General features: G+C 38.0%; 2 protein-coding genes across 3 annotated transcripts in view; one reads left to right on the forward strand and one right to left on the reverse strand.

Moving 5' to 3' along the window:
• MNS1 (meiosis specific nuclear structural 1) overlaps positions 1–6453 on the forward strand; it is a 33663-nt gene extending 27210 nt beyond the window's left edge. Inside the window, exons 9-10 of the mRNA XM_072615796.1 lie at positions 1375–1500; positions 6139–6453. Coding sequence (XP_072471897.1) covers positions 1375–1500; positions 6139–6231 — 219 coding nt within the window. The 3' untranslated portion in view covers positions 6232–6453. The remainder of the gene's footprint in view (positions 1–1374; positions 1501–6138) is intronic.
• A 6499-nt stretch (positions 6454–12952) lies between these two features.
• Positions 12953–27707, reverse strand: part of TEX9 (testis expressed 9) — a 54295-nt gene continuing 39540 nt past the window's right edge. For both annotated transcript variants that reach the window (XM_072615810.1, XM_072615818.1), the window contains 3 exons: positions 25185–25319; positions 17498–17632; positions 12953–13116 (listed from right to left, as the gene is read on the reverse strand). In XM_072615810.1, coding sequence (XP_072471911.1) covers positions 13039–13116; positions 17498–17632; positions 25185–25319 — 348 coding nt within the window. In that variant the 3' untranslated portion in view covers positions 12953–13038. The remainder of the gene's footprint in view (positions 13117–17497; positions 17633–25184; positions 25320–27707) is intronic.

Raw genomic sequence — 27707 nt, forward strand, 5'->3', positions numbered from 1 at the left:
AAATTAAAAGAGAAAGAATAAAAAACAAACTTAATGACATCAATTTCTTGAGGACACACCTCTTAGTTGACAGGAACTACCAGGAAAACTGGAAAGAAATCTGACAGAAGTTTGATTTAGACCAGCATTTTCCATCACATGTACCATTACAAGCACAAAATGAGCAAGTGATCTGAATATTAAAGGTCGTACCTTAAAAAATTTAGAAGAAAACAGAATTGGATCTCTTTCATAATTATTGCTTGGGGAAAAAGTTCTTAACCAAACCAGGGATAGACGTGATCTTGAAAGTCAAAATAGATTATTTTGATTGCATTAAATTGAAAAGCTTTTGCATGAATAAAGTTAGTGAAGCTCAGATAAGCAGGGGAGCTGTCATTTGGGACAATAAAACCTTTGCATCAAATATCTCTAATAATGGTGTGATATCTATGATATGTAGGAAAATAATGCACATATATAGAATTAAGAGTCATTCTACAATATATAAGTAGTCAAAGCCTATAAGCAGTTCACAAAAGAAGAATTGCAAATTACTTAGAATAATATGAAATATTGCTAATTATCACTGGCAACAAGAAACATAGGCATCCACAACTCTCAGCTTGCATCTTATACCCAGCAAGCTGGCAAATATGACAAAAGGTGTAAGTTCAGTTTTGAAAAGGACTTGAAAATCAGGCACACCATTAGTGAAACAGCATGTCAGTACTTTCCATTCTGGAATGCAGGTTGGCATTATGTTTCTAAAAGTGATTAAAATGTACTTATCATTTGACCCAGAAATCTCACTTCTGGACATATTAGTCAAAAAAGTTAAAGATAGAAAGTTCATATGCACCAAAATATTCATAGCAACACAAAAAATGTGATAGCAAAGAGCTGGAGACTAAGTAGATGCATATCAATTGAAGAACTGGTAAACAAATCATGGTCTATAACTATGATGAATGAATATCATGCTGTAAGGAACAGTGATTGTGAAGATTCAGAGAAGCAAGAAGAAACACATGAACTGATGAAAGGGAAGTAAGTAGAGCCATGAAAATAAGATACACAGAAACTACTGCAAGTGTGTGAAAAGAACCAGACAACCTTAAGGCTGTGTGATTTGTAACGGTCAAGCTGCCCTCCTTTCTTTGCAGAGGTGGAGGCCAACTCCGAGAGTAGAGCCTGCTGCCACACTTGGTGGGTGCGCTCATCAGTTTTGCTGAACTGACTGCCTTTTTAAATATTCTTTGTTATAAGGGATAGTTTACGGGGTGGGGGTAGAGAGAAAGAGAGACTTAGAAATGATGATGTAAACAAAAAATATAGATACATTAAAAAAAATTTTACCTTGGAGAGAATAACAAAAACTGGTTGCATTTCCAGGAACGTGAACTTGAAGAAATGAGGTTAGAGCAACAAAGAGAAGGAGATGTCAATGCAGTTATTGAAGAAGAACGACAAAAACTTCTCAGAGAGCATGCTGCAAATCTACTGGGCTATCTTCCCAAAGTAAGTGAAATTAAAGATAAATTAGTATGTCATTTTGGAGGCAGAGTGGGATCAGAAAACTACCACTGACCTTGGAGTTAGGAGACCAGGTAATTCATACTAGATCCCAGCATGGAACGAGTCCATACTCTGGCCACTCTAGACCTTGGTTGACTTATTTCTAAAATGAGAGGATTAGAGCGTAAATGACCTCTAGCTCCAAAACTGTGTGGTTTATAGTCATACGTCTCTTTCAGCAGATTGCATCTATAATTAAACTGCACTTGAGGCACGTATTACAAGTCTGTATGAGCCAGAGAATTGTGTTATATGTCCTTCTGGTACTTCTAATAATAAACATCCAGACTGACTGTGAAATAGACCTGTCTTATGAAAAAAAGATGAGCTCTAGTGAGTTATGTTATAGCTGAGGGCCAACATACCTTAATTTTTTTTAAGTTGTTTTAAAGTTTGAAGTAGAGTTTAAAGACTCTTTATGTCTATGTACACACACACACACACACACACACACACACACACATATTGTGACTATAAAGCAATGAAATGGATTTTCATAAACCATACAGAAAGTGAATTACATTATAATATACTATACTATAAGTACATAAAATTACTTTTTAAAAATTAAAACTCATTGTACTACTCATAATTTTTAAGATTATTTAGCAAATGCTTACAGTCCTCATGTAATATGCTCAGCACTATGTTTGCTACTGTGAGAGATACAGAAGTATGGCCCTTGCTTTTAAAGAAGTTTAACCATCTAATTGAGAAAAAAGTGATTAAAGTACATTGAACAGTTAGCTCACATTATAGCTAAACATATGAGTAAGTGATAAATTATATTAAAAAAACTAAGTAACATGGGAGTTTAAGAAATTGGTAATGGCTGGAATAATTCAATTCAATTTTCCTTACTGTTCACAGACCACTATGCTAGGATCCAGGAAAAACACAAAGTTTAAGTTGGTTCTTGCTGATATGGCACTTACAGTCTAGCCTAGAATATACACTGTTATAATGTCTAACAAGAGGGAAACATACACAGTTAAGTTATCTAATTAGTGTTAAGAAGGGTGCAGACAGAGAATGCTGTGTGAACCCCAAAGGAAAAAGTCATTACCCACTAGAGGAATTAGAGATGGTTTCAAAAAGGAAGTGGCATGTGATCTGAGCTTTGAGAGATGGACAGTAATTCAGCAGGCTGAGGTTGGTGGGGGGAGGCAGCGTGGGCATTCTAACCATAGGAAATGGCATGAATAAAAGACGGAGGCAGGAAAATGCATTTTGGCTAGAGGAGAGAAGTCTTTCAATGTAAGATTGAAAAGATAAGAAAGTTTATCGAGCACAGGAGTGCTATCACTAGATTTATAGACAGTGAAGACCAGGTGTGGCAGAGTTATTAAAATGGATTGGGATGGAGTGGAGAGAGATAAGACCTACTAGTCTAAAGGTAATATGAAGTTCTATACTGGGGTGGCAGTGGGAATGGGGAGGAGGATTTGGATGTGAGAGATGTCATAGAGGTGAAACCAACAAACCCAGATAACTGAGAGAGAATGGAAAGTGTCAAAGCTAACACCAGAGTTTTGAACATAAAGATTGGGTGAATGGTAGTATGTATCACTGAGAGAAAGCAAAGTGAGAAAGGAGAACACATTTAAAAGGAAAAAGTATAAGCCTGATTTTAGACATTTGAGGTGTTAGTGAGTCATTCAGGCGTATCACACACACCATAGATACAATACCAATTTAGAGTTTGGGGCAGCAAGGTAGTGCCCAGCCTCAGACACTTACTAGCTGTGTGACTTCAGGCAAGTCACTGTTTTTGCCTCAGTTTCCTGTTCGATAAAATAAGCTGGAGAAGGAAACAGCAAACCACTCCAGTATCTTGGACAAGGAATCCCCAAATGGGGTCACAAAATGGTGAACACTGTGAAACAACGACAAAAGAATTAAAAAAGAAGTTGGGGATCAGACAGTCATCTGTGGAGAGTTTATGATGGAAGCCGAGGGAGAAACTGAGGTCACTTTGTGGAGAGAGGAGAGAAAAGAAGGCTGAGAATGGACGCTGGGGAACAGATGGCTAAGAAGTGAACCAGTGGTGTCACTGGAAAGGGGGGCAGTGAGAATGATCAGACAGAAGGGAAGAATGACTTTTAGTATCAAATGCTAGAGCGAGGCCCAGGAGTAAAAGAGGAGAAAAAGGCCTTTGAATGCGGCACCGGTAAGCTTCAAGATGACAGTTTCAATAGACTGGTAGATACAGAAGTTAGCTTACAGAGAGCTGAGGAGAGAGTGGGTGGAGAGGGAGCAGGCAAACTGCCTTTCCAAGAAGAGTAACTATGAAGGAGACCATAGAGAAGGAAGAGCTGGAATGAAGGAAGAAACTTAAAGAAAAAATTCCATTCATTTGGGGTTTTTTCAGGGTTAGGGAGACCTGAGCGTTTGTTTTTTTAAAGCAGATGGCAGCAAGCCAGGGAAGAGGAGGGGGATTGACTTTGAGTGAGACAATAGCAGTGCTCTGGGATGAGAGTCTGGGGGAGGGGCAGGGAGAAGTTTGAGGTGGGAAAAGGCAGCTGAGAGAGAGCTCCTTTGGATGGACCTTATCTTCTCAGTCAAGTTGGAGGCAGTTGTCTGCAGTAGATGTGAGGGACTGCTGGGCCTTTGGAGAAGGATGAAGAAATTTTTATGGGCAGTGAAAGAGGGAATTTATAAGAGTAGAATAAAAGCACTGCCGATACAAAATCAGTTTGTGTGAAATCTGTTGTTGTTCAGTCTGACTCTTCATGACCCCATCTGGGGTTTGATTGACAAAGGTAAACTCCAGTGAGTGGTTTGCCATTTCCTTTTCCAGTCCATTTTACAAATAAGCAAACTTTAGGCAGACAGAGTTAAGTGACTTGTCCCAGGTCACACAGTTGACCCAATCCTAGAATCCTATCCACTGCACTACCTAGCTGCCCTGTGCTACCTAGTTTAATTCTGTTGCTCCTCAGCGGCCTAGAAATGAGAATCCATGACCTAGATGGTGAAGGTTACCAAGAGTTTAGAGTTAACGAGCAGGTGGAAAATGGTGAAAGGTGTGAAGCAGGTAAGGACTTTGGGTGGTGGCTCCCAAATCAGTCTTTCAGTTAAGAAAAGTTTTATTGATAATGCCTTTTCTACGTCACTGTCACTTTCCAACCACCATTCCCCATGGTCTCATCCCCTGCAACCAGCCAAAATCTTAGCCACATGTGTAAAGACAGTTAAAACTAAGCAAGGGTAAAACTGGAATAATGAGGAGGGGTCTGAGGAACTGAAGGTCATGCTCAGCATGATGAGCAGGTTTCTCATGAGTGAGAGGTGTTGGAGGAGCAGAAGGGTAGGAAGTCGTGGGTAGAGAAGAACATTTTGGTCAGGATCTTGGAGGGATCGATTTGTACAATTTGTGAGGTAGTGAGACTTCCAAGGTGTAATTGTTTGTGTGTGGTTAAGCCACAGGAGTGGAGGAGGAGGTGGAGGAATTGTGTGATGAGGGGTGACCAAGAATATCCAAGTCTCCCAAACAGCAGGGAATGAGGCAGAGGTGAAAATAGTAAACCAAGTACTAAAGTCACTGAAGAATCTGGAAGAGTAACATAGGGTTCACCACTGACAGCCATAAAGAGAGGAATAGAGTGGTTTAAATGGGTTACCAGGTTTTCAAGGGAGCAAGAAGCATGCAAATCCCTCTTTCTGACTCCAAATGGGAGAGTGGCCTCCAGACTGGAAGAAGGAAAAGTCCAAGGATGGGGGGGCTTTTGTTTTGTTTTTAAAGAATTTTCAAAAGGCAAAGTAGAGTGGGATTAGAAGAGTGTCACATGAGGTTGATATGAACCTGAGGAGAATCAGGGCTCATCAGAATAAGTGATAGGGGTCCTGTATTAATGGGATTGGAGAACCATGAGGGCACATCATAAATGGCACGATGTTGACAGGAGGGGGAAATCAGCACACAGTAGAGAAACCTGTAGAAAGCCAAGGAAGAGGAACCAGGCACTTCTGCTCTCCCTAATTCTGAACCTTTCCTATAGTCCCATAAATGCCCTTTTGTAGTATTTTCCATGATTGCTCAAATAACTGAGGAAAGGAGAACCAGAATCCTTGAAGCTTTCAAGGTTCAAATTGCCTCATGTCAACACTCAGCATTTTGGGGGAATGAGGAAGGATACAAAGATCCCACTACTATATAGGTAGAACTAGATAAGAATAGGGTGTGGTAGTAGAGGGAGGAGAGGGGAGGGCGAAAGAGAAGGGGCTAGCTCCTTATTACGAGAGCCCTGACTTGACAGTTCCTCATTTGTATTGTTAAATTAGGTGATTCACTGTAAACTCTCTTCAGATGTCCATTTCTTGATTGATTAATTTCCTAAATTCATAATGTTGCTGAGTAGACTGCTTTGATAGTGGACATACCTGGGACAGGCCACTTAACCTGCCTCTTTGGACTTCAGCTATCAAATGAAGGATTTGTGCTAAATGATCTCCATGGGATTTCTAGTTCTGAAAGTCAGTTTGTCTCCGACCTGTATTCTCTTTGCCACAAGGTATGCATAAATTTCACTGAGTGAAATATTCTGGTATCCAAAATTACCTAAAATGTTTTTCTTTTAGGGAGTAATTCAACATGAGCAAGATGTTGATATGCTTGGTGACGCCTTTAGGAAAGCCTATCTGAAAAGAGACTCTCCATTAGGAGACTGCTAATGGCATCGAGTTGGATTACTTCATATCACCACTAGATGTCAGCCTGACTTCTGTATCAGTTTTGATACACATTGTCTTGGTAAGAATCCTTCAAACATTTGGACTTTTTAAAACCATTATAGTGTCTGACAATTCCCATACATCCAGTCTGTAAGAGACTGGAGACAGTTTTGTCTTCTTTGTCAATAAATTACTGAAAGAAGGATTATATTGAACATCTCATTTTACTCTTAAGACTTTTATTTTCATTTAATAACAAAACACTTGGAAACTGCACAAAATTTACAAGTGATCTCTAAAAAGGAATCAACTATTTCAACTAAGATACGGTCAATATTCATGGGAGAGAGAAGGGAATACATGTTCATGACAAACAATACGTTGACAAAATGCTTTTATTTTCTTAAAAGTCTTCTCTCCAAAATAAAGTGAAAACTGTCATTTGTCTGACTTAGGCAGAATTTATTCTAGCAATTCAGTAGAATGTTTTTCATAAAATATTTACTTACAATAATTACATTAAGAAGCATATTAATTAAAATTTTGATGTTTTCCTGTGGATTGATACAAGTGTGAACCAAAAATGAAATGTTAAAACATTTCAGCTCAGGATCAGGTTACCATCTTGCTTGTCTATACCTGATCATTATGTTACTATACAAAGGAACCTTATGTGATGCCTCATGTTAGTTATGGAGGTGATTCTATGCCTGCAGGTTGCCAATTCTGGCTACTACTATTGACTAGAAACAAAGCAACATTCCTCTAAGGCGAAGTTTTTGAAGACTAGGGCACATTGGACTAAAAGGCAAAGCATTGTATCACAACCAGCTCATGAAGCACACTTAACACCTCTGGGGCCTGATTGAGGTACCATTTATACTTAAGGATGGAAACCTCTGGTGCCTTACCCATTAGGGCAGCTAGGTAGTGCAGTGGATAGAGCACCAGTGCAGGAGTCAGGAGGACCTGAGTTCAAATCTCACCTCAGACACTTGACACTCACTAGCTGTGTGACCTTGGGCAAGTCACTTAACCCCAGTTGCCTCATCCTGGGTCATCTCCAGTCATCCTGATGAATATCTGGTCACTGGATTCAGATGGCTCTGGAGGAAAATGAGGCTGGTGACCTGCACAGCCCTCCCTCACTCAAAACAAAGTCAGGTGCAAGTCATGTCATTATTTCCCTGATGGCATAGTCTTCTTTGGCAACGAAGGACGAACACACACACACACCCATTAAGGAACCACCTTCATCACCCAACTTATATTAAGCAACTCTGGACTCTGGGTCATACACTCAGTAGCAACCAAGGTTCCCAAACAGGCAAGCAACTGGTTTTCAAAAGAGGAAAGCGACTGATTGTATCAGGGAGTTTATAGTCATTTCATCTAGCTAACCTCTGATGCCCAGGGCCTATGACTCCTGGTCCTTCATAAGGACAAGGTCAGGATTATAGTCATGCACATAACATCTTTATTCTCCTGATAATCTATTGTCAGTTGCCATATACTGTATACCTTCTTTACTGGCCATATCATGAGGGGTCTGTATGACCAAGTATTCCAACCTTTTATATTTCTGTTACTAAGAATGAAATGTCTTTTACCTTCCAGACTCAATATTGTTTAATATTAGCTACACAGAATGGTTCAGACACCTGCAAGGGCTTCCATTTACTCCCAATTGACTCATGAGAAGCTACTGTAAGCATCTGTACAAGCAGTGATTTCAGGTAGTGAGCATGACTTTCTTCTGCAGTGTGTAGACATGTAGCTGCTCCCAGTGCTCTACCTACAACCAGCATGCTTCCTACCACATCTCTTTCCTCTCCCCTCTTCCTTTCCATCAGCCACCCCTGGAAAGGACACGTCACTATCCCTATGACTTACCTGACCAAAACACTCTTCCTTGGTCACCACTCACCTATATGTGTGGTGTCCTCCTATTAAGAACATAAGTTCCTTGAGGGCAGGGACTGTTTTGCTTATATTTATATGCCCACTGCTTAGCGCAAGTGTTCATTCACGCATTTATTCCTGTCCTTTGACCACTTATCTATTGGTCCTTGGTCATATATTTGTATTAATTTCCTAAATACCTTGGATATCAGAACTTTTATCAGAATTTTTTGGTATTTGATGCAAAGACTCCCTGCCCCCCTCAGCTGTGAAGGATTTCTTTCCTGTCCTGGCTGCACTCATTTTATTTTTGCAAGTTTTAAAATTTTATGTATAGCAACTTCTCTGGAGCTCAGCTCAGCTCAGCTCCTCCTCCAGGTCTGCTGGAAACTGTGTCCTACAGTTTTCAAAGGAAGAAATTAAAGCTATTTATAGACACATGAAAAAATGCTCTAAGTCACTATTGATTAGAGAAATGCAAATTAAAACAAGTCTGAGGTGCCACCTCACACCTATCAGATTGGCAAATATGACCAAAAAGGAAAATAATAAATGGAGAAGATGCAGGAAAATTGTAACATTAATATATTGTTGGTGGAACTGTGAACTGATCCAACCATTCTGGAGAGCAGTTTGGAACTATGCCCATAGGACTACAAAACTGAGCACACCCTTTGATCCAACAATATCACTTCTGGGTCTGTATCCCAAAGAGATCATTAAAAAAGGGAAAAGGACCCACATGCACAAAAATTTTTATGGTGGCAAAGAATTGGAAATGGAGGGGATACCCATAAGTTGGGGAATGGCTGAACAAGTTGTGGCATATGAATATAATGGAATACTATTGTGCCACGAGAAATGATGAGGAGGCAGATTTAAGAAAAACCTGGAAAGACTTACATGAACTGATGATGAGGGAAGTGAAGACTGCACACAGTGACACAACATTGTGCAATGACCAGCTTGGACAGAATTAGCCAGGGGTGGGAAACCTGTGGCCTCAAGGCCGCAGCAGCGGTTCTCCACCACTGGACTTATCTCTTCTCAGCAATCCAAGGACCTAAGACAATTTCAAACGACTCATGATGGAAAATGCTATCCACACTCAGAAAAAGCTATGGAGTCTGAATGCAGAGCGAAGCAGACTGTTGTTTTTTTGTTGTTTTTTCTTCTTCTTTCTCATGGTTTTCCCCTTTTGTTCTTATTCTTCTTTCACAACATGACTAAGGTGGAAATATGTTTAATATGATTGTACATGTGTAGCCTATATCAGATTGCATACAGTCTTGGGGAGGAAGGAGGGAGCGAGGGGGAAAATTTTGGAACTCAAAATCTCATAAAAGTGAATGTTGAAAACTAAAAAGAAATAGAAAAATTTTAAAAAAGAAACAGTGTGCTCCAGAAGAAGGTTCTCGGGCTAACACTGAGGGGCTGTGGTTTCTAGCACTGTTACACAGGAACCTTCAAATGGTGCACTTTCCATTTCTTAAGAGCCAGTAACCTAAATTAACTTTTAGGAAAAATATTTTTTACTACGGTGGTCTAGTAAAAACAGTTGGTACAAAATATCTCCCTAAAATCTTTTACCCAAAAAATATCTCTGAATAAGGGCTCACTCTTGACATACAAGTGTAGCACAAATGTAGGGAACACATGTGACCACAAGGGATAAATTCAGCTCCTTGTTAATAGAAGGGCTTTATTTCCTTTGGGTAACTCTCATGAAGTTCCGCATTGGTGTAGCTCAGCTGGGCTCCAAAGTTTGGTGCCTCTATAGAGTCCATGGCTAGCATTCTCTCTACCACAAGGGGTCGAGTACTCCTATGTAGCTATTTCCTTTCTTAGGTGGCTATCTTTCTGTATCCATCCGTGTCTGTGTTTGTCCATGTCTGTACTCAGTATGTGTGTGTCTGTGCCACATTGAATACGTTGTCTCTTACTGGTTTGGCCTCTTTCCAATAACAGTCCATGGTGGTGATTGTGGGGTGAGGGAGATGGCATGTAACACTCCCTCCTGGGCTCACTCTCCCACTCTCTTGGGGCCCTCTGGTATAGGACAAATGAACTGCCTCTTTAAGGTACCTCTGGGCCCAACGTCCTCCACCACTTGACTGGATTACCACTGGACTTGAAGTCTTTGTAAATTGGATGAGGAGCATCTTTAATTCTCTTTGACAGTCACAAGATGTTTCCTGTGTGGCACCATCTGTTTTCATACAGCAATGTAAGCACTTTAATTCCCTCAAATTCAGGACATGTTTATACCTAGCCTACCCTTTTGATTAATTCAGTAAACATATTTGGATCTTCTGTGATGAGCTGGGGTAGGGGATAGAGCTTTACCCTTACACATATAACCACAATTGTCTTATCTTTTACAGTGTCCTCTACCCGTATTTGGTTGACTTCTCCTTCAGACACGGTTATAACCAAATGAAGATCCTTCCAGTTTTTTTTACAGATATGACCTTTCATATTTAGGTTACACACCCATTTGGAATATATTAGGTGGAGTATATAGTGTGCTCCTCTAAACCTCTTTTGTTCAAAACTGCTTTCCAATTTTTCCAGAACTTCAGGCTTTCTTCCAAGTAGTTTATGCTTTTGTGATTATCAGACATGGGGCTAAGATTGTTTCTTATCCTTAGCTCGTGTTCCATGGGCCTAGGTTTTTGTTTTTTAACCAGTAGTAAATCATTTTTATGATTACTGATTTGTAATAATAGTTTGAGGTTTTGGCATGCACTGTTTCCCTTTATTTGCATTTTCCCCTTCCAATTCTGTACCTTTTCTCAAAGTGAATTTTATTATTTTGTTTGACTCTACAAAGTACACCCTTAGTAGACCGACATACATCTAAATTTTGCAAATTGACTTAGGTAGTTTCATCAGTTATATTATTACAGTCCAACCATGATCAATTAAAATTCTAGCCTTTATATTCCGTTGTTTTTTAAAGTGTTTTATACTTGTATTTGTCTCGAGTGTCTTGATAGATGTATTACTGGAGAGTTTATGTATTATGGTTTGGGGGATGGTATCTCACATATCCTGGGTTTTATTATTTTTTAAAGAAATCTATGAATTTGCTTTCTATCTCACCTCCTTCATTCTTGAACCTATTATATTTCTTGCTTGGTGTTGTCCTTAACCAATTAACCAATAATCAATGTTTGTGACTGATTTGGTTTAAAGGCTGTCTTGCTGGGTGATGTGTTTCAAACTGGAGTTCTTTGAGTTCATGATTGCCTTAGATGTTCCCTAGACAACCTGCGATTCTGGAGGAGTTGTTAAATATATAAATTCCCCCTGTAGTGCAGGGGCCCCAAAGGCTCTGGGCTCACATGAACTGTGTTCCCTGTGGGGGTGCCCAACCTCGGAGGCTTCACGGTCTTTTGTTTCTGACGCTACGCCAGAATCAATCACCAGAAAATCCTCTTAAAAAAGCTTCATTTAGAGCTCCGTAAGTCCCTCACACCAAGATATTCAGCGTACAATATGTGTCTCCTAGGGTTTTAAAAACTTTCATTTCACCCAACACAGAAAATGTATGTGAAGCAAAGGAGTCCTAGGTACAGACACAAGAAAACATGAAACAAAAATAAATTACTAGAAAAATGTCAAACACTCAAATAGATGAAATCATACCCCCCTAGATGACAGGCTTTACAGTAAACAAATTTACCCCATTCACCTCAAACCTGCCCCATCCAAGCAACTTAAAGCATGCTGACTGACAGAATATTGTCCAGGTCCGGATCTCATTGCCCCTTACGGCGTGCCTTTGCCCTCCAGCCTGCAGGATGCTCCTGTTGGCCCATGGGCCTCTTTACTGAAAAAGGTACCAGCATGAAAATATTTCCCTGGGTACTTGTCACTCAACTCATTCATTCTAAACTTGAGGCTATGTATAAAACTGTCAAACCTGTTGCTTCTCAGGTAATCTACTTTCTCTAGATTGCTCTGCCATGTTTTTCTGCTATGAGCTGACCCTGCTGGGGGGTGGGAAGGAGAGGGCATTAGAAATCCCCTCCTCCACTATATTCTGGTCTGAAAGTCCAAGGAGAGAAATTGCATGAAAAGGGGATTTAGGGGTGAACTAGTCTACATTCACTCTTAAGAGACCACAAGAAAGGTAATTCCTGTGAAAAAAGTATTCTCCTGAACCTTAAGCAACCATCAAGAAGCAGTCCCAGTCACTGGGGACCAATCAGTGGAATTCTGCTGTGTCCTTTCACTAAGGGGCAATGGTTCAAGTCTGGCTCCTTGGAAGATGCTCCTCCCTCCTGACAAAGGCCTCTGCTCTATAATCTCATCAAGTTAGCTAGTAGCACTCACTAGACTGAGAAGTTCTCCCCATTACACAAAAATAAGAAATTTGTATTCTTACTGAGATGTTTAAGTAAGTTAGAAATGCATATAAATACTGCAATTTGCAGATGGACTAGCTTGAAGTTGTAACTTTCTTGTAACTCCTTTGTAATTACTGTAACTTAAAAATCAAGATATTGAAATAAAACTATCACTAGTACCTTCAAGAACTGAAAGTATCACTGAGCTAATGTGCTTATAATATCTCTGCACCCCTGAGCAGTAACACAATCCTTAAAAGATATTTTGTGTAGTGATAAATCTTTTCTGTGCTATGAAATTTTGTATCAAATAATCAAATAACTAAGAAATTCTAAGGGAATTTTAGAATTCTCTATGTATCAGAAACTATCATTTTTTTGCATATGAATTATGTAGCTTTTACATAGTCCTCCCATAAAATCCACTAGATTACTGAAAATATTTTAATATTCAAACTCACAAATAAAGTCAAATACTTCCACTTTATTAGGAACACAGAATTTTCGTGTAGGGAGGATTTGGGGGGCAAGTATTTGAGGTATATTAAATTTATTTATTTCCCCATTCAAGTGCCTTCATAAATTCCTCTTCAGTGAAAGACAGCATCTTAGCAGCTTCAATATGCATCTGTTAAATAAACATTATTTAATTTAGTAGCAATTAGGAATGAGCAGATCAGAATAATCTGAAATATGTTCAATATAAAAACGAATACTATCATAGAAAACAATTTTAAATTATGCTTTTAAAAATAACTACATCCATACTTTTAACTGAGGAATCCCACTGCTAAAATATATATACACAACAGAGGTCAAAGGAAGAAAGAGAAATTATTATATACTAAAACACTCCCAGCAGCACTTTTTGTGGTAGCAAAGAACTGGAAAAAAAAACCCAACGCACGTCCATCGCCTAGGGAATGGATTTTGGCACACAGATACAGAGAATATCGCTGTGCTGCAAGGAACAGTATGAGGAATTCAGAGAGGTGAGGTAGGAAGACGTGTACTGAGAAGGATGAAGGAAGGACAGGACCGCAAAACAATGCTATGCAATTATATTACCAAGGTCAGCCTTGAAAAAGAGGAGAAAACTCGAAGGCAGGTCGGTGGTGCCGTGGACACAGTTCAACCCAACCTCGGACACTGGGTTGTAAGATCCCGGGAAACTGAACCTGTCTGTCTCCTCATCAGTATCTTGGGGATAACATTACTTCTCAGGGTTACGAGGATTACACCGGATAATATTTGTAAAGCATTCAGCACACTGCCTGACACATTAGCAGGCATTTACTAAATGCTTTTTTCCTCCCCCCCCTTCCCATTTCTTTGCAGAAGTGGGGGACTATGGGTGTAGAACATTGTTCACAGTCAGATTTAATTTACTGGTCAGTTTGCTAAACTGCTTTTATTATAAAGGATACTCACTGAGTAATGGGAGAAAAGGAGTATATTTGAAATAAACTGTCAAAAGACATCAATAAAAACAAAAATTATAAATAAAACCAAGAAGTGACTGTTCAGTCATGTCTGACTCTCTGTGACCCTATCTAGGATTTCCTTGGTAGAGATCCCAGAATAGTTTGCCATTTCTTTCTCTAATCATTTTATAGATGAGGAAACTGAGGCAAACAAGGTTAAGTGACTTGCCCAGGGTCACACAGCAAGTAAGCATCTAAGGCTAGATTTGAACTCAGTTCTTTCTGACTCCAGGCCCACTGAGCCACCTATCTGTCCTAAAAAGTGACTAGAGATTTTCAATATAAGTGAGAAAAATTACATTTATTACTTGCCTCTCACTTGAGACTGGCATTGATGAAGCAATTTAGCTTTTTCTTACTTAGGATCATGTTATCTTAATTTCTCCTTAGAAAAAAATAAGGATTCTAGAAAACTACAATAGCTGCAAGTGGTGAGGAAAGCTGTACCTAACTACATCATTTAAGCAGTGGTTCTCTTTGTTTCTTGCATAAGAAATAACTAATTCTAAATAAATTCCTAGGCTTGTAGTTTACATTCTAAATTAACTTTCATTTTATATAGAATTATAAAAGACATACATTTTAAATCACAGAGTCCCTATTCATCAGAAGTAAAATATTAAAATTTAAAATAAAAATCTTTTTGATATGCCAAGAAAACCTTATTTATTACTGAGATGGGAGGGGAAAGGGGAAAAGCCACTATCTTCACCTTTTTTTAATGGTTGATAAGAACTTGATCTAGTGAAAAGACCACTGCTCTAACTCAGAAAACCTGGCTTCAAGTTCTACTTTTATCACTTATTAGACATATGACCTTGGAAGTGGCTTATCCTTTCCGAATCTTAGTTTCCTTATTTGTAAAGTGGTGGCGCTAGTTACTAACATGTAATATTTTACAAAGGAAATAAGAAACCTCTGTAAAATAAGCCAAAAGGTAACCAAAGTTGGGTATGAATAGATTCTGGGGAAATCCCTATACCCAACCGTCTAAATAACATCCAGCCAGATAAATCTACATGCTATCCCCTGAGACTCTACTTGATTTCCACTGAACACTTTCAAGAATTTTTTTCACTACAAAGCTAAGGTCTCTGTACTATTTCCACAGTATTCCATTTTTATTCAGTGTTTAAGTGTTGATGTATTTAAAATATAATCTCTGTATGTTTCTGACTCTCCTCCGTGCTAAAGTCCTACTTCAAAGCTCCACTGTAGCATGGAGGTGACCCTGGGTTTGTAAAGGCTATGCCAGTGACATACAGATTCTGGAAAAGGGTTAAAACACCAGGCAGGTGACAGTGATAGCCAGAGAGATCTGCCATCCAAGGGCCAGCCCAGAAGCTGAGCTTAGAGAGGCTTGTCTCCAGGCTGGCCTCTGGGTGGTTAATGACTCCGTCGCAGGAATTCTCAAAAATCATCTACTAAGTCACCCAAACATTCACCTGCATTTGTGCAGGAGGTGGCCACAATGCCCAAGTCAGAGATCCTTAAATTATTGAAATAAATCTCCTGGGGAAAAAAACTGACTCTCACTAACACTATGAAAATCCTTGGCAGATTTAGAGTTAGAAGGGATCTTGGGCATCTAGTACAACCTCATCCCCCAGGAGGCAGGGAAGTGAAGTGAATCCTGGTTGGATTCAAACCCAGGGTCTCTGTATCCAAAAGCAAGGCCTTGCCCACTACACTCTATACTCTTCCTGCCATTAAGAATGATGAGGCAGGAGGTCAGGAAGGTTAAATGTGAAAAAATGGATGTAAAAGTCTCATCACTTCTGTGAGGTTACTATTCACGTTACTATTTTTAAGAAAATTACTGCACTTTTTTAAAATGGTAAAACAACTGAATGAAGGAAGAAGATTTGAAGCACACTAGGGCAATACATTTATTCTTTAATGAGTCAACAAATATTAACGAGTGCTGTGGACATAACTGCATGCTGTTGAATTAAAAGAACTTAATTTTATTATAATATAGCATTATCCAATAAATACATTGGAATTCATTGTTGCCCTTCCTGAAGTTTTAGCATTTTGATATATATGAAGGCAGTAGCTGTTTGCACATCTTAAATCAAGAACAATTAGATCAAATCCAAAAGTACAATAACACTTGCTGACTTGGGCAGAGTCAATTTTTAAAAGAGCAATTTTTTTTTTACTAGACAAAGTATTATTTAATGAAGAGATGAGAACGATTTGTCAGTAAAACCACCAAACCAAGCAGTGCTAACCTATGGTTACATAGGGGATAATGTCTACATAATAAATTTCTTGAAAAGTTTATATTAAAAAAGAAAACCTGCCCAAGCATTGTTTATACTATATTTTCTTTGTTAAAAAAAACCTCTTTCCCCATATGTGGTGAAAAGATAAATTTTAGTCCAAACCCCTTGTAAATGAATGAAGTGCAAATTAAAAGATTACAGAAAAACCTTCCCAAAATTCTGTTGCACAGGCCTAGCATGCATTTTGCCATCAAAGCAGTGCTACTCGTTGGCCTCCTACAGGCTGTTCTGCCACAGCTGCCACGCACTCCCTTCTCAGGAGCTGTGCAGACTCTTTCCTTTCTTCCTTAGTTGCCTCCTCCACCCTGATCTGAACCTCAAGCTCGCTCCAATTTTCCCAGAACACACGGTGTCTTCATTTTCCCTTTCCCCTCTCACACTCCTCCTTGTCTCACACGTATCTGTACACCTGACAGATCTCTGCAGCAGACAGCGCTGAGGGCAGACTACTGTTTTCCAACTTTATATCCACAGTGCATACAGCACAGCGCCTCATGTGTGACCGGTGCTGGACAAAAGATTTCTTCCTGCTTTTTTTGCCTCCGAGTCTGTGATTTCTTCAGTTTGTAGACACTCTCTCCCATTCGTGCATGGCGAGTCGTCTCTATCCTCCAGTTTTAGAGAGCTGCTTGGGATGAGACTTTCAGTGAAGCTGCTCCATCAGGTCTTCCTGACTCCAGGAATGGCCTCCTCTCCACCATTCTGCACATACAGTGTGTTAAGCTGAGGAGTGTCCACACTACATCTTCTGTACTCATCTTCCATAGTGTCTAGTTCAATTTCAGGTATATATCAAGGTACTCAGAAACAAACGGTGGCAGAGTGGAGAGAGTGTCAGGAAGACCCGAGTTCAAATCCAGCTTCATATACTTACTATCTATGTGGTCCTAAGCGAAAATTTTGCCTCCGTTTCCTCAACTGTAAAAATGAGGATACTAACAGCACCTACTTTGCAAAACTGTCATGATAAAACAAAATGTTTGTAAAACAGCAAAGCACAAAGCCTGGCACACCACAGGTGCTATGTCAGTGCTTACTCCCTCCTTCTCTAACAAAACATGATTGTGATGATGATAAAAAACTTGCTTTATAAAATCTGATGTGTGAACATTATTTAAGAGAACTATAATCAGGCATCTAAAAGGTAAAAACACTCTTTAGTAATAAAATGTTCTTAAAAGCACATACACAATCAGTTGTAATATCTATGATTTAATTTTCAGAATAAGCTTACCTTTTGTCTTTTTAAAATATCAATTAATTTAAGCTGTTTTTTGAAACCTGTCATTAGCTCTCCTTTTTGCTTTTCCAGCTTCTTGTTTTCTGTTTTTAATTCTTCCATTTTCTTGTGTTCTTCATTTGCTAAGTCCTATAACAGAGCAGAAAACATCAGCTCCCTGACTTACTGATTTAAGTGAAGAAAACAAGCATTTACTAAGTTCCTACTATGTGCTAAGGGCTTTACAAAACCATATTTGATCCTTCTAACAACTCTGAAGGTAGGTGCTTTACAGCTGAGGAAACTGTGGCAGACAGGTTAAATGGCTTGCCCAGAGTCACAGAGCTAGACATTTCTGAAGGCCACTCTTCCTGACTCTAGGCCCAGCACTGTCCACTGCATGACACAGCTATGCCCTACGTGATAAAGTATTCAAATTTAAAAAAAAATGAAACACTCTCACTATATCTGAACCTAAAAGTACAAGTTTTAAAGCAGTCCATTTGATTTTTAAGAATGTGATTCTCTTCTTTTTGATTTTCATATTTTAGGTAAGAATTTCATTCTAAGAAATTATCTCTAAAATGAATCCTAGAATCAAGAGACTGGAAGTGGTCTAAATAGCCACCCCCTAGCCTAGCTTAATGTAGAATGTCAACAGAATGATCAGATATCTACAGATATCAGTGGACTGCTCCAGCCTTACAAATCCCTTCTAAACTAAATATCCAAACTGGGGTTCTTAAACTGGGACATGGACAGATTTCAGGAGATTCATGAACTTGGATGGGAAAAGAAATTACATTTTTATTTTCACTAGCCTCAACTAAAATTTAGTATTTCCTTTAACCATTTAAAGACATTACTCTGAGAAGAGGTCTATTGGCATCACTAGACAGCTAAGAACCTTTAACCAAAAGACAATTAAGAACCTTTAACCAAAAAAAGGTAAAGAACCCCATATCTAAACTAAAATTTGCCTTATATGATCATATGCCACTTCTTCTGATCTTACATAAGACAGTTTGTCCATAGTCTGTGTAATCTTCATTTATCTGATGAATTACGGGTCAGCTGTCAGAGAACCAGACTAAATTCACAGAAGCTCAGCACTATGTTGCCTACTGGTAGTGAATTTTTTACCCATAAATTGCTTTGTAAACTCATCTAAGACACAGCCTGCCCTTGGAGGGAGCCTCCCCACACAAAACAACAGGTCCTTGAGGCATTATTCAATCGTGTCTGATGACAGTCAAGTAGCCACAGCACTCTCTTCATGAGTCCATAATTTCTTAATTCTCACAGGTACTTTTCCTAATCTGTCAACTTTTTTCCTCTAGCACATGTAACCACAAACCATTTTAACTATAGACTTAATTCAAATAGCCTTTTTAAATCTAGGTGAGAAATATGGCACATAAAATTAACTGAAAACTATAGACATAAGCATTTCTCTAGAAATAAGTGAATTTTAAATATCCAAGAAATCTAATTCTTCTTTAAAATGACCTCTTCATGATAACATAATAAACTGAAGGGTTTTTTCATTCATTTATTTCATCAAGTCATGTCCTAACTCTGTATAGGAATCTAGACCCTATTACATGGTTATCTAAATATCCTTATATTATCCTTATATCCTTATATTAATAATATCTCTATATTAGTATCCTTATATTAATAATAGTATCCTTATATCCTCATATTAATATCCTTATCCTTATATTATCCTTATTTTAATAACAGTATTTCTATATAAACCAATCCCAATATGAAGAATTTTAACAAACAAGGTGTCCTATTCTTGGAAAACAAAATGACATCCTTGTTTAAGCATATGATTTAAGCTGTTTTCATAGTATTCGCTGGGTTGTGAACTGAACTCAGTCCTTTGATATTATGTTCATTCATTTGAAAGACAGCTGACTGGAGATAGGGGTGTGGCCATGGAATTGGGAAATGTCTCCTCCAGGGACCAAACTCACAATCTAACTGGACTAGATATACATATAAATATACATATACTCAGGAATCAATTTTCAGAATATTGTGAAGTAGGGAAGATTGCAAACCACTAGAACTATTGCTACCAAAGACAAAGAGCTGAGAAGACATCAGTATTCCTATTTCTGTCGAGGGCAACAACATCTTTCCAGTCTTTCAGGTTTGTGATCCTTGGAGTCATGACTCTTCAAACTGATTCTGACTCCAGATCTGTCACTTCACAAAGTCACCCCTCACTATCAATAGCTTAAGCTACTGCGATAGCGTCCTGATGGGTCCTCTGCTGGTCATTCCCTTCTCCAATCCATCTTCCACAAAGTTGCCAAACTGATGTTCTCAAACCCTGTTTCTATGAATATTTTTAGGTCCTTTGATAGATGTAAGCAAAGAGACAATTTTGTTTAATAATTTTCTAAGTATCAACATCAAGTAAAGCATAGAATAGGAGGCCTGCTTGACCACAGTGCTTGCCAGTATAACAAAAGATATTCTATGCAAATTTCTAATGAAAGAGGGTTTCCTTCTAGATAATGAAGCTTTACTTGAACTTATCAAGCGCTCTTCTCTGCAAGTGGCATAATGCCGACTGAACCAAGCCTCAGAGAATTGCCTCAGTGAGGCAGATCCATGGCTACTCAAAGACTGGTTTAGTCATCCACAAAGAAAAAACTAAGAGGGAGGATACATATTATCTCGATTATGACTTAGGACGTAGACATGGGCCCCCTTCTCTTCTCTTCCCTTTTCCCTCTATATTTCATGTGGAGTTCTCATCAGCTCCCATGGATTTAATTACCATCTATCTCTACGCTGATGATTCGAAAGCTGATAATCTGCCCAACCTCTCTGCTGTCCTCCAATCCCACATCTCCAAATGCCTTCAGACATCTAAAACTGGTTGTCAACTAGACATGTCCAAAATGAAATGCATTAACTTCATCATTATATTTCCCCTCAAATCTTCCCCATTTGACCCACCCTCCTACCTTTCCTATTACTATAGAGGGCAACACCCTCCTTCTAGTCCCTCAGCATGTAACCTAGGAGTGATCCTTGACACCTCAACCTCTCTCATCCCACATATCCAATCTTTTGCTGAGACCTATTGATCTTGCCTTTGTAACAGCTCTCAAATATGTCCCTTTCTCTCCTGTGACACTACTACCACTCTGGTGTAGATTCTTATCACTTCATTCCTGGATTACTAGAGTTGCTGCCTCAAGTTATCTTCCCACTCTAGTCCACCCTCCATTCAGTTACTAAAGTGATTTTCCTAAAGTGAAGTTCTGATTATGTCACTGCTCCCCCCATCCCCACCCCCATCTTAATTCCAGTGGCTCCCTAGCACTTTCAGGTTCAAATACAAAATCCTCTGTTGGGCATTCAAGGACCAATAAACTAGTCCAGTGGTAGGGAATTTGAGGCCTTGAGGCCACATGTGACCCTCTAGGACCGCAAGTGTAGCCTTTTGACTGAATCCAAACTTCACAGAACTGTGAATCCTTAATAAAAGGTGGTTCCCCACCCCTGACCTAGACCCATCCTACTTTTCCAGTCTTCTTATACATTAGTTTCTACCACATATTCTTCAAATCAGTGACACTGCCCTCCTGGCTGTTCCATCTCTTGGCTGTGGAAATTTCCTCTGTCCCCCATGACTAGGATGCTCTCCCTCCTCATGTCCACGTATTGGTTTCCCTGGCTTTCTTTAAATTCCAACTAAAACCACATCTTCTACAGGAAGCCTTTCCCAACCCCTCTTAATGTTAGTGCCTTTCCTCTCTTTAATTATATCCCATTTCTTCTGTAAATAGTTTGTCTGTACATATTTGATTATTTGTTGTCTTTTCCATTAGGCTAAAAGTTCCTTGAAGGCTCAACCTAGCACAGTGCCTGGCACATGGTAGGCATTTAATGTTTAGTGACTGACTGATTAGATGGACGGACCATCAACTAAGTTAGTCTATCAGTTCACACAGACAAATAATGAATGGGTGCCCAAATACTGCATCTCAAGTGCAGTGAGATAGACTGCACTTGAAAAATTGTGTAATACTTTCATCTTCAATTTATGTTTCTTTTATTACTATTTTATTACTACTTTTATCTATGCTATTTGTTTACTTTTATTGCTATTACAGTTAGCATTTCTAGCACTGTAGAAACTAAATAATACTGGAGAAAGTGGGCACCCCTGCTTAACCCTAATGCTTCTGGCTGGAGGGGGGGTCGGAAACAGAGATATCTCTATTGAAAACTTTCGAGTTTTCCTTTTGAGAACAATAGAACTGAGCAGACTATTCTTTGAATAAACAAAATTGAAAACCAAAGAGTTATTGAACTGGGAAAAAATAAGTTATATTCTTCAAAGAAAAACAAACTACTAATCAGTTCCAAAAGGGAACAGGAAAATCAAATTACCAAAATAAAAATGAGAAGGGGAAATTAATAACAAATTGAGAGAAAAATCAAGAAAATTATCAGGAACTGCATACTCTATTATAAAGCAACAATAGCAAAAAACATAAAATAGATGATTATTTCCAAAAATATAAAATTCCTAGATTAACAATACAGAAAATAAAGAATCTAAACAACTTAATCTTTAGGAAATAAAGCAAGCTATATGTAAACTCTTAAGAAAAAAGGCACCATATGAAATACCTTCTCTGAGACAAACACGGTTCTCCTATCCAATTTGGGAGGAGCAGAGGAAGAAAATTACACATCAATATATAGTGAATAGTACTAAATAGTATGAAATTTTTTTGAAACAGTAAATGAAATATTAGCAAGCAGACTAGAGCCATATTTTTGTAAAATTACTCACTACAATAACATGCTTTGGTGGCAGGGAGTAAGAGTTTGGGGTCACTGAAAGCACTGCACAATTCCCCAAATGGGATCCATCCTACTCTCCTGCTCCGATCCAATTCTGGTTCTTATTCATCTTTAGCACCTGCCCACCATATATATCTGTGTGTGTGTGTGTGTGTGTGTGTGTATACACACACACACATATATACATATATACACATACATACACACATATATACACATATACATATGTATACATATATGCATGTATACACATATATATACATACATACATACATACATATACTTTTCTAACTAAATATATCAGTGGGTTTGTCATCTAACTACGTTTCTTTATCTGGGAACAGGCATTCATTGCATAACATATTTAGAGGCCATCCAGTCCAATCCCGTCATTTTACAAATAAGAAAACAAGTGAAATAACTTTTCCAAAGTCACACAGGTAGTAACTGGAAGATCCAGGGCTTGAACCCAGGTCTTGTGTGTCCAGTTCTTGAAGCTCTCTCCTCCACACCACAAGAAATCTCACCTACTTGTTTCCCTGTGTGGATTGTCAAAAAAGTGATGTTTTGGGGGTAGTTATGGCTGCCTGTGGTGCTCTGGGATGGATGTGGTTGGCATACTGTCACTTACAAACAAGACCAACTGGAGGGCCTCACCACTGAGAGTAAATCCTTCTATTTGATCTTTGGATAAGGCATTTCCATGACAATGGCAAACATTCTTAGTGAGCTTATGTCACATTCTTTTATGCCTCATTTGATAATGACAATCAGAAGCTTTGTTGAACAAAATTAACTTGGCTGTTGTACTTATCAAGGAATCTCATCTGATCTTAACACATGGGCAATATCCATTTGGAAGAGGGCTTTCAAGGCTGCCTCTTGTTCTACTGACTGACTCTGTTACACTACAGGACTTTGTGAAGACACTGTCAATTACATTTTCTGTAATTCTGCTTGGTGCCTGCTACATCCAACATCTTTTGATTCTCTTTTTGAAGAAAGTTTTCTTCTTCTGAGTGAAACTTCCCAGTTTTCTACAAATGCTTGGCTTCCTTTCATTCCTTAATCCCAGACTCTGTTTCCTAATATTTTTTTCATCATCCTTCCTTTCACACTGAAGTCAACAAGTAAGCATCAAAATATATGTTGATATGGTGCAGTGAATCTCATTTTTTTTGTTGAATTTCTCTACTACTAAGTTATTGTTATTGTTATTATACTGATGCGCAAAATGCAGTTTTCTTGTTGATAATCTTTTATGCTCATTTTCATGATGAGCACTTCAAGGTGAGAGGCCCTCTTACAGTATACAAAACAATACTATACTGACCTTATGTTTATTTTTTAAACACATGTACATGTTGTTCACCCCCGAATATAATGTAATCTCTTTGAGGTCAGGGTCTGTTCTGTTTTCATCTTTGTATTTTCACTGCCTATCATAATGCCCAGCATATAGCAGATTCTTAATAAATGCTTGGAGGAATTTTGAATGCTGAATAAAATCTAATGTCATACTAATTAGATTCTATGCCATAGGAGTTAATTCCCTACCTATAGATATCACATTTTTCCAATTATAACCTAATGACCATACTGGGTTTTAAAACCAGCACTTTACTATGGGCTTAAATTAGCTTGTTGCTGGTTCACCATGACTCTCAAGTCTTTTTTTCTATATTTGCCTACATATCATTTCCTACTAATTAGCCATAAGTGCTCTACAAACTCATCTACTAAGAAATGAAGGGATTACAATCTCCCTTTGTAGAGAGCATACACACTGACAAAATAACAGATCTTTGAAGCATTCAATTGTATCTAACAGTTAAAAAGCGCAACTCTTTTTGGTATACAAATATAGATGTAGGTATGGCCTAAACCACTGATCAAAGATGGCTTTTGAGAATTAGAAAAACTTGAAAAAAGACAACATGTAAAGTGTCATCGTGGAGTTCTATTAACAAATATTTACTTTTTCATAAATAAGTCTATATTTGCTCTCTATTAAATATATCTCAAGAACATAATGTTGGACCACTTATCAAGGTCACTTTCAATTTTAGTTCTGTTTTTTCTAGATGTTACTAATTATACCCAATTTACTGTCAAGTGCAAATATAATCAAAATATTGAAGGTTTCATCATCTATGTCATCCGTAAAATATTGAACTGATGAAGGACAGACATGGCAGATCCCAGGGTTTTCTCTCCAGCTTGACATAGAGATTTAAGTCTCTATTTAGGGGATACAAGCCTCTGAACTACCGGGCAGACGCCACACTGTGATATAATTCAAGGTATGTAATTATAGTTTTTCTTTGATATTTGGAAATATACATGGACTGCATCCATGTGGTTACTTCCTCCACCTGTGCAGACTGCTCTTCAGCAGGTGTAATTCTTAGCCAGGTTTCCCCATAAATCTTCTGCATGGCAGCTATTTCTCATGCCAGAGGCTTTCCTCTTTTCCTCAGTACCTCTTAATGACTAATAAGCTATTTAGGTTGTTGTCTATCTGCTGTCTCTCTTGCTATGGGATCAGTACATCAATTTTTCTGTTTACAAACTGCCTTCAGATGTCTCCTTTGCCACTTCTTGCACGTTATTGATAATATGCCTTAACACAATTTATACTTATATCATATGTCTTCACTGATCTTTGTGTTATTTATCATTTCAACTGTTCTTAGATTATTGTTTTTTAAACAAAGAATACATTTGTTATGTAGAATAGAGAGCATTTTTCTTTAAATTTAAAATTTCAGAGTATCTTTTACTTGTCTATTCTGCATAAAAGATAATGATACTAATGAAAGTGATTATCATCAAAATTATTACATTTTTACCGTACCTTGTTATTCTGCTTTATTTTATTTAATTCTAGTTTATACTTTTCTACATCTTCAAGAGCTCTATTCAAGCGAACTTCTATGGCACTTTGACTAGATGAAGCCTGTTTTTGTAGCTTCTTTCTGTTGTCTAATTCCTATAGGACAAACCAATAAAAGGATAGAATATTATAACAAATGTAACACATAATATACTCTTTTGATTATTTGACTCATTTTACATTTGACCGTACCCTTTTCTTGTCCATTTTCTTCCATCCTTTACCTTAGGAAAAAAGAAGAGACGGCTTTGTATACAAAGGCCCCAGGCAACAAAGGGGTAGAGAAAATTGGTACATGAACGTAGCTAAGGAAATATATACTAAGATATGTAAACACGCAATAATAAAATAGCCTTTCCATAACATTTTGTTGAAACAACTTACATCTTTTAGCATATAAATACTTTAAAATATTTATACAATGTTATACATTATCATCTGTGCCTTCTAAAGGCAGCTGTTTTTTTACTCCTTTGAGGATGCTATTAAAACAACAAATTAGAAACAAAAAAATTTCAGAATAAAACACACACAAAATGTCCCCAGAAAAGCACAGAGGCAAGAGGCATTGTGTGAAGTGCGTTATTTGCAAAGATTCCAGGAAATATGTGCTTTCTACATTAACACAGTGGGGAAATCCCAATTCCAAATGGAAAACACCAACCTACATGGCAGTTTCCCAAACATTGTGTCTGAACTTGAAATTCATAATTGGTTGCTTCGTATTGGTGTTGACTAAATATTTCCATTCATGCTATTACAGCCCCAAAAAAGTGTTAATATGGCATGCAACTAGATGGGTCTCATTCTCCTGTCAGGGAATAAGGGATACAAGAAAGTAAAAAGATTAGAATAACACCTCTTGATGGTCTGCCTTTTAAGATTTATGTATTTTGGGGTGATTTTGATTTGGGGGGGGTTCTGTTTTAGTTTAAATGAGTTGTGTAATACATTTTAGGGTAGAAATTTGATAGATCTGATAGATTTTTTTATAGATCCTGATGAATTCGAGGAATTTGACTATATAATCCAGATTTGATTTGTTAATTTTTTGCTAAAGACTAGTTTTTTAAGCTTTTGCTTCTGATGAATACAAATAGCAATATCTCATTTGTTTACTTGGCTTTTGTACTTGTACTTTCCAGGAAAAAATATTGCAAATTGTAAGTAATTAATACATAACTGTATCATATGCTGATCTGTGACTGTTGGCAATGTCAATCTAGGATGAACAGAGGAAAAAAATAAAGTTTTATTTACTATAAAAAAAGAATGACATCTCTTTGTTACTGGTAGATGATGTAGAGGTTAAGTAATTCAGATAAATATCAGTAAATTGAATTGAAGATGAATTGAACCTTCTCCTTGTAATAAAGAAAAATAAAGAACAACTGATAAAATGACAAAGTTTGACGATGAATGCAACTTTCTGCCTATGTGTTTCCCCACTTTCAGCTGAGGGGAAGGAAAGATTTTTAATAATCTTTTCTATAAAATCATTACTGGTTCCTCAATTACCAGGAGTATATAGCTTTCCTTAAATATCTTTTCATTTATATTACCTAAAGTCATGCACACTGTTCTCCTGGTTCTAAGGAACATGAATGTTACAGAGGGGTCATAGAACCAAAGTATTTTTCTACGAGTTCTCTGGACCTTAGAACACTCAAAACTAGAATGGTTACTATAGAGTACAGCATAACGCAAAGAGCATTTGACATAGACCCAGAGGAACTAAGTTCAAATCTTAAGGCACTTCAAGTGTCTAGCTTCAGTTTTCTCATCCGCAAATTTGAGGGGCTTGGACTAAAGCATAATAAATATAAATAATCATATAATCACAAATTTTTAGAATTGGAAGGAACCTCAATGGCCATCTATTACAACATACCAACAAGTAGTCATCTGGTCTCTGCTGAAGGCCTCCAAAGAAGGAAGAGCCATCACTTCCCAAGTCAATCCATTCCACTTATGGATAGCTCTAACTGTATGCATCAAGAGTAAATTTGCCTTTTTGCAACGTCTACCTTTTATTCGTAAGTTATGTCCTCTAGGTTTGGAAGAGGCCTATTCTTCTTCCGCATGTCAGTCCATCAAATAACATGTTCCCCTTGAACCTTCTTTTCTTCAAGATAAACATCCCCAGGTCCTTCAACTAACTGTCATATACAGTGTGCTCAAGGTCCTTCACTATCTTGGATGCTGTACTTTAGGTGTTCTCCAACTTAATCAATGTCCTCCTTAAAATATGGCACCCAGAACCAAACACAATACTCCAGATGTAATCTGTGCATTGCAGAGTATAAAGGGACAAATTATACTTCTCTTAATGCTGTTCAAGGTCACATTAGTTTTTTTGGCTGCAGATTCATGTTGAGCTTACAGAACCCCCAGATCTTAAACAAATTTGTCTAACTATGCTTCCCCTAGCCTATTCTTGTGAAGTTGATTTTTATCCCTTCAAATATATTCCTATTAAAGTTC

Source organism: Notamacropus eugenii, chromosome 1, assembly GCF_028372415.1.
Source record: "Notamacropus eugenii isolate mMacEug1 chromosome 1, mMacEug1.pri_v2, whole genome shotgun sequence".
In the NCBI taxonomy this organism is placed as follows: domain Eukaryota; kingdom Metazoa; phylum Chordata; class Mammalia; order Diprotodontia; family Macropodidae; genus Notamacropus; species Notamacropus eugenii.